The sequence below is a fragment of the Rhopalosiphum padi genome, chromosome 3 (genome assembly GCF_020882245.1).
Source record: "Rhopalosiphum padi isolate XX-2018 chromosome 3, ASM2088224v1, whole genome shotgun sequence".
Taxonomy (NCBI): Eukaryota; Metazoa; Arthropoda; class Insecta; order Hemiptera; family Aphididae; genus Rhopalosiphum; species Rhopalosiphum padi.
This window is the reverse complement of record NC_083599.1, coordinates 36,031,561-36,047,461: the sequence shown is the minus strand read 5'-3', so window position 1 is coordinate 36,047,461 and position 15,901 is coordinate 36,031,561. Positions and strand designations below refer to the sequence as shown.

At 22.4% G+C, this 15,901-nt stretch overlaps 1 protein-coding gene across 16 annotated transcripts in view; it reads left to right on the top strand.

Annotated features, from left to right (window-relative positions):
- Window positions 1-301: 301 nt before the first annotated feature.
- LOC132923974 (twitchin) overlaps window positions 302-15,901 on the top strand; it is an 81,098-nt gene continuing 65,498 nt past the window's right edge. For 13 of the 16 annotated variants that reach the window (XM_060988009.1, XM_060988007.1, XM_060988006.1 and 10 more), the window contains exons 1-7: window positions 302-428; window positions 6,898-7,356; window positions 10,037-10,058; window positions 10,133-10,295; window positions 10,853-10,994; window positions 12,826-12,961; window positions 13,044-13,250. In XM_060988009.1, the coding sequence (XP_060843992.1) occupies window positions 7,044-7,356; window positions 10,037-10,058; window positions 10,133-10,295; window positions 10,853-10,994; window positions 12,826-12,961; window positions 13,044-13,250 (983 nt within the window). In that variant the 5' untranslated portion in view covers window positions 302-428; window positions 6,898-7,043. The remainder of the gene's footprint in view (window positions 429-6,897; window positions 7,357-10,036; window positions 10,059-10,132; window positions 10,296-10,852; window positions 10,995-12,825; window positions 12,962-13,043; window positions 13,251-15,901) is intronic. The other 3 variants (XM_060988008.1, XM_060988010.1, XM_060988011.1) reach the window with 1 other exon arrangement.

Here is a 15,901-nt window from a genome sequence, read left to right as displayed (position 1 = left end):
TTAATTATTTCTTGTTCTCAATCCAAAAGCTGTCTATCAAATCCCATTGTTTACGTTAGTTGGTCATTGCGCCTATGTAAATTTGGCTCATCTGATTTATACATAATTTTAAATATACTTATATTTACATGTATATATAAGCCAATCAACATATGATTGAAAAAAATACTATTATTGTGTACGAGTTGTCAAATTCAAAATGCTGTCGTCTTAACTATTTAGTTAATACTTCTGACGTCAGAAATATGTGTTCTATTCTTTTTTTTCTTTTAATATTTGTGGCCGCATCACGTTTCTCTCGATAGATTCACATGCTAAAAATATCTCTCGAGGAAGAACTAAGGAATGGACGTTGTTAGTGCTCGCTGAGTTGTGGTCATGTGCTGTGTTAAGTGATTTTTTTTTATAATGGAGCAACTTATTCGAAGGTGAGTCTATACTTTTTAATATTTATTTAAGTATTTATTAAAACATAATTATTTTAATATTTTATTTAAAACGCCAATGATTATTTTAAAATGTATTAAAATATAATTTAAATTAAAACAAAATAACTTATGTAATATTAAATTCGAAAATAAATTAAATTTTATAAATGACAAAACGCGTGATCTTACTATATTTTTTATTACAAGAAATAAAATCATATTTTATTTTTAATTACTATTTTATAACTTTAATTTTTATATTTAAGCATACTGTTTGAAAGCTTAAAATAAATTATTGATTTTACACTTATATTTTATTTTATGTTCATTCTGATTATTTATTTCACTAGTTAAAAGACGATGATTTTTAAAATTCCCGTGATTATAATAGTACTTAATATACTGTTAGTACATTTAGTTTTATTTCAATTCAATATTGGATATGCGATCTAGTCGTTTATCAAATAGTTTAAACAATATAATTTCTGAGTGTCTGCCTATGAGAATGTAGGTACTATAACATTCAATATTTTTTAACAAAAATAAAATAAAATGTGTACAATACATTTTTGAATAGGTAACTTAGTATTTTTTTAATATTCATTACTACAACATACCTACATAATACATAACCATATAATAATTAAATGTTATTACATTTTGTTGTACATATATTTAAATGAAAACTAAAGTCAGACTTTTTTGTTTTTTATTTTTTTTGTCACAAATGGTACTTTTCTCATACGCAAGAATTTTTAATTTTTGAAATTTCTTAAAATTTGTATGGATAATAAAACTTAACATTAAGTCTAATATCAAACAGTGTTTTGTTAAACGTTAGAGTGAACCTTTACAAATATTCAGCTTATTAGTGATGGAATCCTACTTAATCGCATAATATGTTTGGGAGGTTAATGGTGATATGATCAATTTTAATTAATAGTGTAATCATATTGAGTGTACGATTGCATAAAATAAGATATTTTGGACAGTCTCCACGCCCTAAATTAGTGTAAATATTATTAGTCATCTTTATTTTTATGTCCACTCGCGCCATATTGGTTTTGGTCCAATTCCCACAAGTAGACGTTCTATTTTAAATAAATCTAGTGACACTCAACAAATTCAAATATTTTATTTCAAAAATCCATACTAGTACTTAAAATATTATGTATTAAATAGTTTCTCTGATTATCATCTCGATTTTTCAAGGACCTTTTTAAATAGGTAAAATCTATTACTAAAATCAATGTTATATTTATTTTTCTAATGTTAATGATTATTTTTATGTATTTCAAGTATTTTCATTAGACTTGATTTGCATTTGAAATGCATGAAAAAAAATATTCTGATAAGATAAATAATTGTATTTAATTATTATACAATAGACATTAATAAATCCAAATAAGATGTACATCACACATTGCAAAGTATATAGCTTGTATAAAAGTATAACGTACGATGCATATATATAATACATTAGCATCTACATAACTAGTATTACCAATATGTTTTTTATTTGTATAAAATAAATTTTTTTTGAAAATTTCAAAAAAAAATTATATAATTCAATTTGTTATAGTTTACTTAATTTAAGATTATTATTTTTCTTCTATAATTATAAGCTTTCTTGCTAATGCATTTTAATTAATTATTATGTTATCCAATTTACCTACTACATAGATAATAAACATTCATATTTTTTTAATAGCAACTTGATTTATGTCATAGATATTATAGATTTCAAAAATTAAATTGTTCATATACATAATAAGTAATAACACTGACCACTTAATATAAATTAAACAGTGTTATAATTGATTTGACCTAAAATATATAAATAAAAATATAGTTGCAGGTCTTTCAATTGTATAGAGTTTTAGGTAAAAATAGTATAATAAATTTGAATTTGTTATTTGAAAATTCTATAAATGTTTCAATAAAATATCTTTTTTATTACATATGTTTTATATAAATAAATGGAATACCGTAGTTTATGAAAATGTTTAAAGTTATCTTTAAAAAAAGTATTTTCTTATATTTACAATTTTTTTTAAATACAATCAAATCAATTCTTTAGTTATTTTAAAAACATTGTTTACTCAGTTCATATACAATTTAGTTATGCAAATTAAATTTATTATTAAAATATCATATTGAATATTATATTATCTTTCTTTAACCATATAGGCTTTTAGATTTAATCTATTATATCTTTACTCCTTCTTCTTGTAATCAAATTTTATACTGTATTTAATAACTGTCAGAACAAATTGTAATCATAAAGTTTAAATAAAAAAAAAAAATTGTTAGTTAAAAATCATTATATATTGTTTCATAATTTTATTCAACATAATAATTTACATTATATATGTAAACAATATATTTAGGTACACACTCGCATTACACAATGCACAGTCATAATCGTAAAAAAATATTTCAAAAAAACTGTAACGATATCATTAATTTGGTTATTTATTCATAACTATGATTTTTTTTTTACACAATCTACACAAAGATTCTATTTTACTTATTTTCATAGAATTTGAAAATAAAATTGTATGATTATTTTTAAATATATTGCAGTAGGTATACTTAACATGTTTTTCATACGCGGTGATATTTTTTTTATCAATATTATTAATTATATAATATGTACTTGCCTAATTTATAATCATTATTATTTGAGTTTTTATTTATGCAATTTTTAATTATTGTGTATAATGAAAAAATGGAACAAAATAATTTATGCATTTAATGTTTTAAGCGATTTTTAAATTCTTAAAATAATCTTACTTACCTGTGTGATATTTATAATCAACGTTTAAAATTCTGTATTTTTTTTAGTGGAATAAAGAAAATAAATATTTTTATATGTTCATTAAATGCATGTACTTTCTCTATATAAACCGTAATTTTGATTTTATACTAAAACAGCTATACAAAACTATCAGGTTTTTTAAAAGATATAACTAACATTAGTTTATATTTTTAAATTCAGTAAATATTAGATAGAATTGTAACGATAAAGTTCTCATTTAATTTTAAATTAACCCGTAATTATATAATAATATTTTGAAAAGCTGTGGGTACTTACTAATTTATAAACAATGCTTAAAATATATTATTATTTATTTATTTATAATTAATTTCTACATGAATATATCTATGAATACATTAAAGTTCACACCTATCTGTAATTTATAATCTTCAACTAACTATGTTGTTATAATATATCTAAATATTTGCATAAACACATTGGTTTAGCTATTTGACAAGTTCCATCTAGTACGTGAAATTGGATTGATGTAGGTGATGGTAATAATTGAATTGATATGTTAAATTAATTAGATAAAATTCTACATAATGACTTACACTAATAAATAATAATAATTGCATATTTTTTTCTTCTAAAAATAAGTTTTGATTTATTCGATGTGTATTTTAAATCAAGTCTTTGTACAAACGCCACTCAAAATAAATTACACTACAAATATTTATTGACATTTGTTATACTGTTCAGTATATTGTATATTGTAGTATTGTACAGCTTGTCTGAAATGCTAATTATAGTGTACATATTTTCTAATATTAACCTTTACTCTGAGCCAGCTTAAATGAATGCTATAGAGTGAATGGTATACATACAATGTTTGAAGCAACTCTATATTGTTCTTTATAGTCAAGTATCAACCAATAAAACAAAATAAATTTTGACGACCACTGAATATATTAATATATGTATAATTTAAGCTTGAACCATAATAATATATAGATACAAATTCCAAAGTATAAATTTTAACAATGAACTTGTAATAAAGTTAGTTTTGGTTTTAAACACAATTTTTATTTTTGAAAACATTTTTACACTAAGTTTTGCTTTTTAAATAAATATAGGTCCTAAATCGATGTAATATAAATTCTAGAGTTTTAAAAATTGTTATAGAACACTGTAAGAAATAATACTGTTGTATAAAAAAAATTAACTAATCAGTCATATGACTTTATTTAATATGAATATTTACGTGTAGGTACATATATATTTTGTAATTATCTTTTGTAGAAATATTAATAATAGATATTGGATTAAATAAAGAATATGAGAAATATGTATGAATAAAATTTAATAAAATGAAAAAAATCATAATTAATTGTAATATATATAATATATAATATTATAATATGATATACAAATTTTGAATTAAACTGTGTATTTACCAACATAATAAATAATAATAATTATGATCTATGACTAACGAGTCAGATAATTTTTGGAATGAAATCGAAATAGGTACTTACATATTTTATTAACAAATATAAATTTCACCTATTTGTTAAAATTAAATTTTTGTAAGTTTATTTATTAAATAGGTTAGTATAGTTATATTTGGATAGTGTTCTATTTAATTTACTGGTATACCTATCTAAAATTCATGTTTTTGCTGTGTTATACTTACACATTTATATTAATTTCTTTTAAACATACAAACGAGTTATTTATCTTCCCCATTGGCCATTTTCCCACTTTATTTACTAGTTTTCGCTAATTATTATCGTTAGATGTTTTATCTAAATAAAACATATTTTCTACAAGAAATGTATGTATGTATGTTATACTTTAAAATTTGATAATTATTATTTTAATTTATAATTAAAGTTGTCATAAATATATATCTAGTACAAGAACATACTCAATTATTTTGCCAACAATAGTTTCGCATTCAAAAATATTATAAGTTCAGTTGTAGCCAAACGGAAAAAGTTGTTGTGTATATTATTTAAATATTAAAATCATTTTTTTAAATACTAGAAATAAATATTTCAGGATTTTCATTAGGCAAAGACAATTTTATTTTTAGAAAATTAAAATATTATAGTTTTCTTATATATCAGATAAGTAGATAATTACCCCTATTTCTTTAATCAGATTTTGATTGTTGTACTGTATAATCTATATTCTATATTATTATCAATATGTCCGAGTACAAAATATATTTCCAAATACATGAATCCCTAACAGAAAATTGTGTAAAAATAGATTACTATCCATACTTATTTTATGTTTAAAAGGAGGAATATATAATATATACGTAGAGAAAAACAAACTTTTGTATATGTTAAAAGATTGTATATAGTATAGGTATAATATTAAACGTCATGATACCATGATGTTTTACACTGTACATATACTGTAGAACATGTTAACTTTACACTTCTAGCGAAGTATATGGAGATGCACGAGTATAATTATTATACAGTACTACGTGTGATTATACAAATACGAATAAACGAATATTTAGTACAATTTTGTGTAATAATCAACAGTTGTGCATTCGTAATAAAAATGTGTGATTGAATCGAATAGGTATATGTTTTTAGTTTACGCATAAATTAATTTTAGATTTGAATCAAGGATTAAATTTCTTGGTTTTTACATATTATACATCTATATACTTTATTTTCTGGCACAAAATTTAATAATAAATTTTTTTCTCGTTAAATTAAACATAAAATATATAAGATGTCTTTATGTAGTATAACATATTTTTACACTTGCAGTGTTAATATTTTATATAACTAAATACTTCAAAATTATAAAATTGTTATACGTGACATTTATAATTGTATCAAAATAACGTAGAATTTTAAAGATTTAAGTAATTTACCTCTATCGTACCGATACATTATAGATTATTAATCTTAAATATATTTTAGTTAAATATATTCCAAAAATAAATCAAGAATTATATAATGTTCTTTTCTTCATTATATTAATATTTAAATCAATTCATTTTTGTTTAATCTATATGTTTTAATATGTATGTAAGAAATGTTTTTTTTTATATGAAAATTGAGAATCATTATACAATAACAGTAACATCATATATAATCAGTAGGTGCTTTTTAATAAATTAAATATTTAGCTTATTTTACATTAAAAAGTTATGAAAACTATAATTTCATCAATTAATTGTACAAAGCTTAAGATTTATGTTTAAAATACTTGATATTACTTGTATAAGTATAGAATACATAGTTAACTGTTAATCATACGTTAGCTATTCAAACTGTTTTAGTACCTATAATAATGGATTAATACAACATAAATACTTACATAATATTATACTTTTTAGTTTTTAGTTTAAATTTATCATAAAGATAAAAAATAGTTAAATTATACGTAAATATAATATGTATTGAATATCGTGATCTGATAAACAATATTAAACTATTTAATTTTAATTTTGAATAAATTATTGAATACGATATATAAAATATTTCAGTGGTTATAATTACATATCTAGGTACTGAGTTTTTAATTTAAAAATAATTTTCTTACAAAATGTATGAGTATTAATTATTGATTTATCTAAATTCTTCACGAGTTAATTGTAACGAAATATATTACATATTATACATAATACATAATAGTATAATAAATATCAATTTATATGTTACTTTTTTTCAGAATGTTATTATGTAGAATTCCTCATAAAGGACGAAGAATGTTATTGAATTGTTAAATTGACAATTAAAGTCCCTCCGCAATAGTGCACACAGGACGACAGTATTTTTTTTCGCCATTGAGCATCAACCGGCGTACACGTTATAATAATGGGTGTAGCCGAAGATTTTGCTCCTAGCTTCACGCAGAAGCCACAACTGCGACAAGAAGACGAAGGAAACCGATTGATATTTGAATGCCGACTGTTGGGATGTCCCAAACCAGAAATTACATGGTTCCGGGGGGAGACTCAGCTGTCCGAAGACCACAGGACCGTGATGAAAATCCAGGCAGTGGCTACCAACACATATGTTGTTATCCTCGAGCTAGATGATGTGGTCGAAATGGATGCTGGCCTTTATAAGGTCAAAGCAAAAAATAAAATGGGTGAAGTGGCAGCATCAATCAATTTGAATTTCAGCCGTGAGTAACACACATTATCTTAATTTGTTTATTTGTTTGTTTTTTTATTTTTTAAATCGATGCAAAACTTACCTCTTTAGGTAGTATTTATTTGTCAAAACATAGAATTTCAAATATGACATAATTGGGAGTTTAAATTTTCTCGTGTAAAAATTATAAGTTCGTTATGGTTATAACAGTACAATACAATTTTGGCATGGACCCATATTTTATTCTAAATGTGTGAAATGTTCACACGGGTCCTTTAATATTATAAATGAGATTATTTTTAATTTGATGAAGAAAATTAAATACTTCAACAAGAAATAAAATTAATATTTTTGAATAATCATAGAAATTTCATTTTTTATTAATTTATTTTAATTATTTTCATAGTTATTATTTATATTCAAGTTTATAACAAAATAGAAATAATATAATTATAAATCTGAATGTTTTATATTTAAAAATAGGTATTTACCTATACATTGTATAATATACATGGTATTATGGTAATAAATATTTAAATATTTAATAATAATAATTAATATATTAATGTATATAATATGTGATTATACAAATAATATTCAACTATTAGCTATATTATTCACTAAATTTGTTAAAATATATGTACCTATTGTAATAATCAATAGTATGATGCTTTGATCATACTAAGGCTAAAGAAACTAATTTATTACAATTAATGGTCATGCGGTATATTCTCTATGGATTGAAAAAAATAACTGTATAAATACAAATAATACAAGTTTCTTTTTATACTATTTTTTTTTAGATATAATTAAATAGTTATTTTAAATTTTGGTTTTATTAAAAAAAAATGTAGATAAAATATTTTTTTTTAAATATTTTTCAGACTGTACTTTGAATATATACTAAGTAAGGATATAATTATGAATATTATGTAATAATATCACATGTTCAGAAAAAAGATTTTTTAATCCAAATATTAACTATTGTAATTTTTCTAATGTTTATTAAACATATATTTTTTTTAAATTATTTAAGCACTTAGAATTTTTAATATTTTTATCATATTTTTTCTTGATTCTTACTTTTGGAGCATTTTATTTAAAAGTAAAATTTTAGTATCAATTTTATAAAATAATGTCATAATTTTTGGTTGTAAGATTATAGGGGTAATATTTCTACAAATACTTTATAAAATAACACTCTAATAAAAAAATTATACATTTAAATGAGCCACTTTTGATACATGATTTATAAATAATATCACGTATTTCAATGCCTAGAGTCAATTTGCGTCATTAAAATATTAATTAATACGTGAATATAACAATTGATTATATTTTATAAAAAATAATAGCCCTTCTATCTTCTCGAGTTCGTTAACATTTATGATGTTGGCACTATGTCTATGTAAAAATACACAGTGATCCAGTGAGAACAGTTGAGTGGGTTAATTTTGGCAATAAACTCGCATTCCCCTAAATATAGATAAAGAGTTCTGTCACCAAACGTTTCTACTAATGAGACTTGCATTTAAAATTACTTTGCTAAAAAATATGTGTAGGAACACCTAACAATAAGAATATTTTCATTTCAATGTTTTATAAGTAGGCAGGTTAATAATTTATTTCACCTATCTCTATTTTAAAATAGCAAATTTAATTTATTTATAATATCATAGTTATTTATGCATATGACAAATGTCACAATTTAACCTTAGTTATTGGAAATAAATAATTTTATGGTATTTTAATTTAATTTATAAGTTCTAAAAATAATTGTTGAAAGTTGTTTTCATTTAAACATTTAATTGAATACGATAATATATAACATTATACTTATGGTGACAATAAAAGAAGATAATATAATGCTTTGAAAAATTGAATATTAAATTTAAAACCATGAATGTCATTATTTATTTAATCATAATTTAAGGAACTCAATCTTCTCAGAATACTTACGCCATAACACTATATTTTATGATTAACCTGTAGGTACTTATAATGCATATCTATATCGAAAAAATGGCGATTTTAATTTTTTAATTAGCACCTATGTAATTTATAAGACTATGCCACTGGGTCTGTTACTTAAATATTATCTGTATTATATTTTATTAATTATATTAATTCTAAATTTAATGTTCAATATATTATTTGTAACACATAATATATTCAAAGTCATCCGTAAAAGAATATTATTTAAATAAAATAAAATTATATATAGTATAGGATAGTTGAAAAGATATAGTGAAATTGGAGATTGAAGAATGAATTATAAAGTTCCTTTTAATATTCTACAAATATTAAATGATTATTTTTTGAAAAATATGCAGCTTGATAAATTATAAAAGCTTCATAAATGTCTAATGTTAAAATTAGAAAAATTAGAAAAAAGCCATTATATTATTATATTTGATAACGATTGCTTCTGTTGTTAAAATCTCTTGAGCGATATTAAGATAAACATAAAAATAATTTTAATTTAATGAGATTCTATGAAAATGTATATCATAGGCTTTGTTTGGGTATAAAAATTATAGGAACCCAAGTATATATGCAGCAGTTATTTATTTATTTGAACATTAAAATAATGAATTAAAAAGAAATAGAAACTTTGTTTTGGTTCATATTCCAATCAATAAATTAATATATCAATTTTATAGTTAATTATTATTAGATTATTAGTTAATTGTTTTTTGTTTTTGTTTTAGCGGTTGACGAACCTCATGAAAAGTAAGTAATATTTTTTCTTTGATATCACTTTTAAATTATATAATAAATTAATACATATATTAATAATTTTGTAGACAAATTGATGGATTGGCCCCAACATTTTCAAAAAAGCCATCGATCAAACAAGAAGATGATGGTAAGAGACTTTTATTCGAGTGCATTATTCAAGCTGATCCAAAACCATCAATTGCGTGGATTCACGGTGGAAAACCAGTGATAGATTCTCCTAGACATAAGGTATGAATAATTATCAATTTCGAAAACAATTTTTATTTAGATAAGTACATTGAAAATAAAACTAACCATTTTTTAAAAATAAATTTCTATTTTTATAATCTTTTATCTTTTACGAATTTATGACTACAATCTTAAATATTTAAAGGGAAATTATAAAAAACGTAGTTATAATTTTTGAAAATTGTAAGTTAATACTTAATAGGGGTAATAACAAAATAAAAGTTTACATCTAATAATTTAGCTTTTAAAAAAACAATCATTAAATATTAATAAATTATAATGCATCAAAGACCAAACATCATGGTTAACTTTTCATCTTTATCGGTTTATTATTCTATTTATCTTGAGTTGAAAGTTGAGTCTTATTATTGACTACTTAAATCTCTGTGATTTATAAAATAAGAAAAATTCTTCTTTTTATTAATTTAAAAAAATCGAAATCTCTTTAACTAATAAGAAAAGTTTAGGTAGGTAGCTAAAGCATCATTTTTAATTTAAAACGAAACTTTAAACTTCTCAAATTCGTTTTTAATTTTTTCTTTTTTCATTTTTTATAGCAATATGTAGATAAAGATGGACATTCCTATTTAGCAACTCTAGAAATAAGAAACGTCACTGTTGAAGATGCTGGAAAATATAAAGTTACAGCGAAAAATGAATTGGGTGAAAGTAATGCCACAATTAGTCTTAATTTTGACAGTAAGTATGAACAATGTTTAATAGTGTATTACACGTATTATACATTATTTAAACTTACACATATAAATTAGGTATTTTGATTGTACAATTACACTTTAAAGGATTTGGCTTTCTTGCTTGTTTATTGTAGAGCTAATAATATTTATAAAAAATAAATTCAAAAATATAAATTAAATTAACTTAACCTTAAATATAGACTTTAATTTGTAGTAATACAAATATTTTGTATGGGCGATGCAATATAGAACTACATTTTTTAAATTTGTTTGGGCTCAATTATAGTCTATTGTAAAATTGTGTAGTATGAATAAATGTTCAGTGAGTTTAGTTGAATCATGTAAATATATTGTAAAATACAACTATTGCAATTGATTTTTGTGCGTCTGTTTGTGTGATATATTGCTATGTGAAAAGAAATGTCCATTAAAAAAAGAAATCATATATAATGTTTACAAATATGATTATTTTTTATTTTGATGAGTTCATTTCAAAACCCAAATTTATACAAAGTACTTTTGCTTTAATTTCTTTAAAACACTTAGGAAAAGCTAAATTATTTATTTAATTATTTATTAAAGTATATTTTATATTTAGTTAAAACAATACATTTTTTTCGTAAAGTTATTATTAATTTATTATTACTAGCTTAGGCCTTAGAAGATGATTTTTACCTATAATTTATAATGAATTGAATAACTATTAAATGCATTTAATACATAGTGATATAATAAGAATATTTATCATTATAAACAAATATTTAGCCCACTAAGTTAAAATTTAAAACTTTCTAAGAGTTAAAGTTCATTGTGTAATCTTTCGATAAATAGGTGACTGAGAATTTATTAAAATACAATTTTTATTAAAATTGCGGAAAAATTATATTGTCTTCTCAGCTATATTTATCATTACTTCCAAATTTTGGTTTGCATTTATTTCTTATGTAATAAATTTTAAACTTTATTGAGTTTTAGTATTGTTTAGTACTCGAACACTTTAAAAATAATTTTTTATAAATGTATTTTCAATAATTTTTCATTGTTTTTTTCCAAAACACAAAATACCTTTTTTCGTATTACCATTGTGTTTTAATGGCCAATTGTTTCATATTTTACTATTTTAAATGTTGATTTCAAGATAATATTTTATAATGGTTTTAAGAATTTATAAATTGCATTAAATAAGCAAATAATAGAATAAATAAAATGTATATCTATCTTGCTGAAGTTTTACTTGTCATAAAACTTATAACTATATTATAATATTAAGTGTCACTTGAAATTCTCAAATCTATTAAAGTATAAATATATTAACTTAGTATCTATTTGCGATTAACGAATATATATTTACTATACAATTAATTAAACTTAAAAAATCTCAGTAGAGAATTTCAAATAGTTTTTTGGTAGGGTTTTGAATTGAACGCTTATCAAAATCAGAACTGTAATTAAAACATATTATTATTCTAATACATTAGCTTTGTAACATATGCAGTAGTATTTAATAAATAACGTGTGAGTACAATATTTTCAACAATCTAAAACATAATAAAAATTATTTTACGTATACGAATATATACATAAGTAATAAATATAATATTTTGTAAAATGCGCGGTTTATGATCCCAAATATCACCCACATAAAATTATATTATTATTTATAAACTATATAGGTAATAAATTTTAAGTTGGTCTAATATAGTGTATTTGACATTTATATATATTTTAAGATTTTTTGTGTAAATGTATGGTATAACATGGCATATGGTTATTATTACGTGTACACTGTGGTGAACAGTGGTGAACTGTAGGTTTTCAGTAAGTTTTCACTTTAGGTGACGAAGCACCTGTACCTGAAGATGGGATAAAGCCCACATTTACCGAAAGGCCCATAATTACACAGACTGAAGATAGTAGAAATGTTATTATAGAATGTCGTCTAGTGGGAGATCCAAAACCAACGGTCCAATGGTAAGAACAAATATATTTTTGTTTTTGTTAACTTTCACATAATGATTATTATATTATTCGATTTGTCGTGTTTCTACTATAGGTACCACGGTAAAAATATTGTGAAGGGTAGTAAGTATTCCTCATCATTAAATGTAGATCAAAAGCTGTATTACTTGGCAAAATTGGAAATAAATAATACAGAAGAAACGGACAGTGGAGAATACAGAGCCGAGGCAATCAATGTGCATGGCAAATGTGTCGCTAATGTAAATTTGAATTTAAATGACGACAATAAGGGCCATCTTAAGTAAGTACCTAATATATTTTAACAAATAGAATTATTTATTAGAATTAATAGTTAGGTATAAAAAAAAAATTGAAATAAAAATGGTTATAAAATAATAATTATAATTATATAATACGTTTTATTCTTATATCGCTTATATTTTAATTGTGTTTTGTATGACAAGTATTTTTTCTACTTGTTTATAGTTTCATAAAATTATACATACATAACTATTTATTGACTATACTCTGATTTATCGAAAGTATTAAATATTCATTACGACTAAATTATTGCTTAATATTTTTATTTTTTTATTGATTATTATATACAATACAGTTCTATAATAAGACATTTTTATCTTTACTTTTTTTATGAAGCATACAATCTATACATATCTAAAAGGCATATCTTCTATAAATGTATAATTTTTCTGTATATGTGTATATCACTGAACTTATCCTGAACGGCTGTTCCAATTTTAACGAATTTTTTGTATGTGTGTTGAGTGGGTCCTTGGATGGTTTATAATGTTTATATTCGGCGTTGCAATCAAATTCTATAGGAAATTTTTATATGGATATGTCTTAAATAACATATACATAAATCTTAGATACCAATGATATCTGAAACCTTTCATTTGATCGTCGTATGGGTTCTTTTTTAATTAAAGATCACATCATGGAAAAGGTTTTAAGCATAGTTTTATAGACCTAAGTCTCATCCACAAAATATTGTGTGATACTGATAAACTATAAATATATACCAGTCTAGGAAAATAAAATTTAAATTTAATACAAAAAATGGTATTTTTTTCGAAAAATCGAGCTTAATACAACTAGAAGAATTGTCGATTATGTATACAATTATTTTTTAAGTAATTTTGGAATGATTATAAAATATATTAAACAAATAGAAAACCGAGATTCAACGATGTAGAATTATTCAAGCGGAAAAGGTTTTAAGTCCATTTTCGATTCTATAAGTTATTTAACAAACAAGTTATTAATTTTTAAAATAATCGGAAAATACGCACATAAAGGTATAAAAGAAACGCCGTGTCATTTACGAATAACGAGTATAATAAAAGTAATGGATTGAACAAAGTTTGAACTACATAAGAGGCGTACCTAATTTTAATGGGTAACAAAGTATACGAGGATAATTGCTATGTTGCTTGCTCCCGCGTAAGCTCAAAAAACAATTTATACATCTATGCCCTTGATCATAAAAACGAATATTATAATTTATAAAGAAATATTAGAAAATCGATAGAAATATTGAAGAATACTTTATAAAAAATATTTGTACGGTCTACACCATGCGGGACAACTAGCTAGGTTATGTTAGGTTGATTATCATACTAAAATTTTAATTATATAAGATAGATATAGGTACCTGTATTAATTTCAAACAAATATTTTGAACATTTTTATATGTAATAGGTATTAAGTACCAGTACCTATACATATATCCTAGTGTTATTAAATATTAATATATGAAATACCTACTTACTTTCAAATAAACTAGTATCAGTTCTTGAAAATTGTCATTTAATATTTTAATTGTGTACAGAAACCGAATTTATTTATATAATATTCACTTTAAATAGTATAAATAAAAATACAATTAATTTAATGAAATATAAGTATTAAGTAACTGTATTATATAGTTCTGATGTAGGTATATTTAGTATAGCTCAAAAACACTAGGCGTAATTAAACTTGATGTCCGTGATTTCGTAACTTAATATAGGAAGTTATAACTAAATTTATTTACGATCTTTAGTGTCTGGCGTCGGATATCTTAATTCAAGCTCTTAGTGACCTGTAGATATAATATGGATTCTTTTATGATGTATTTTTAGATTGAAGTTATATTTTAAGTAGGTACCCCAAAGTAAAATTGAAATATTTAAACACTATAAAGTTGATATAATAACAGTAAAATAGTAGTTACCAAATTAATTTATTATGAAAATAATACCTATAATAATAAAAACACAACAGTATGAATCAAAATACGTATACATATTTTATGTTTACGATATTAATAATGTAGGTATATAATACTAATTAATATAAAATATAGGTGGTTAATTTTTATTTTTATCTTGAAGTATAGGAACAAAGAATATAATATTCAAGTTATGTAAATTAAAAATATTACTCAACTAAAACTTTTAATCGTATATTTACATGAAAATTGCTGACGTTTCACCCACATGTGTTGTCTCTGTCTTACTAATGTATATCATAGCAAATTTGCGTTCAGCAGATCAGCAGAACATATTTTATGTTGTCAGTTTTAATATTGAAGACAATTTACCTATTATCTAACTTAAAGTTAAGAACATTATCTAGAACATTTCATATGCTTTTGATAAAATTATCATTTTTAAGTGAATTATGAACATTTTAAAGTTTTAATATTTTTCATAGCTATAACTCATTTTAAAATGATTATATCAATAAAAACATATGACATATTACAATAGATAATATTCTTACCTTTAAGTTTGACAATAGATAAATTAACTCTAATATTCAAGCTAACAACATAAAATGTATTCTACTAAACGTAAATTTGCTATAATGTACGTTAGTAAGATAGAGACAACATATGCGTGTATAACGTTCTCTTAACAGTTAACAAGTAACAACTATAAACTTAAA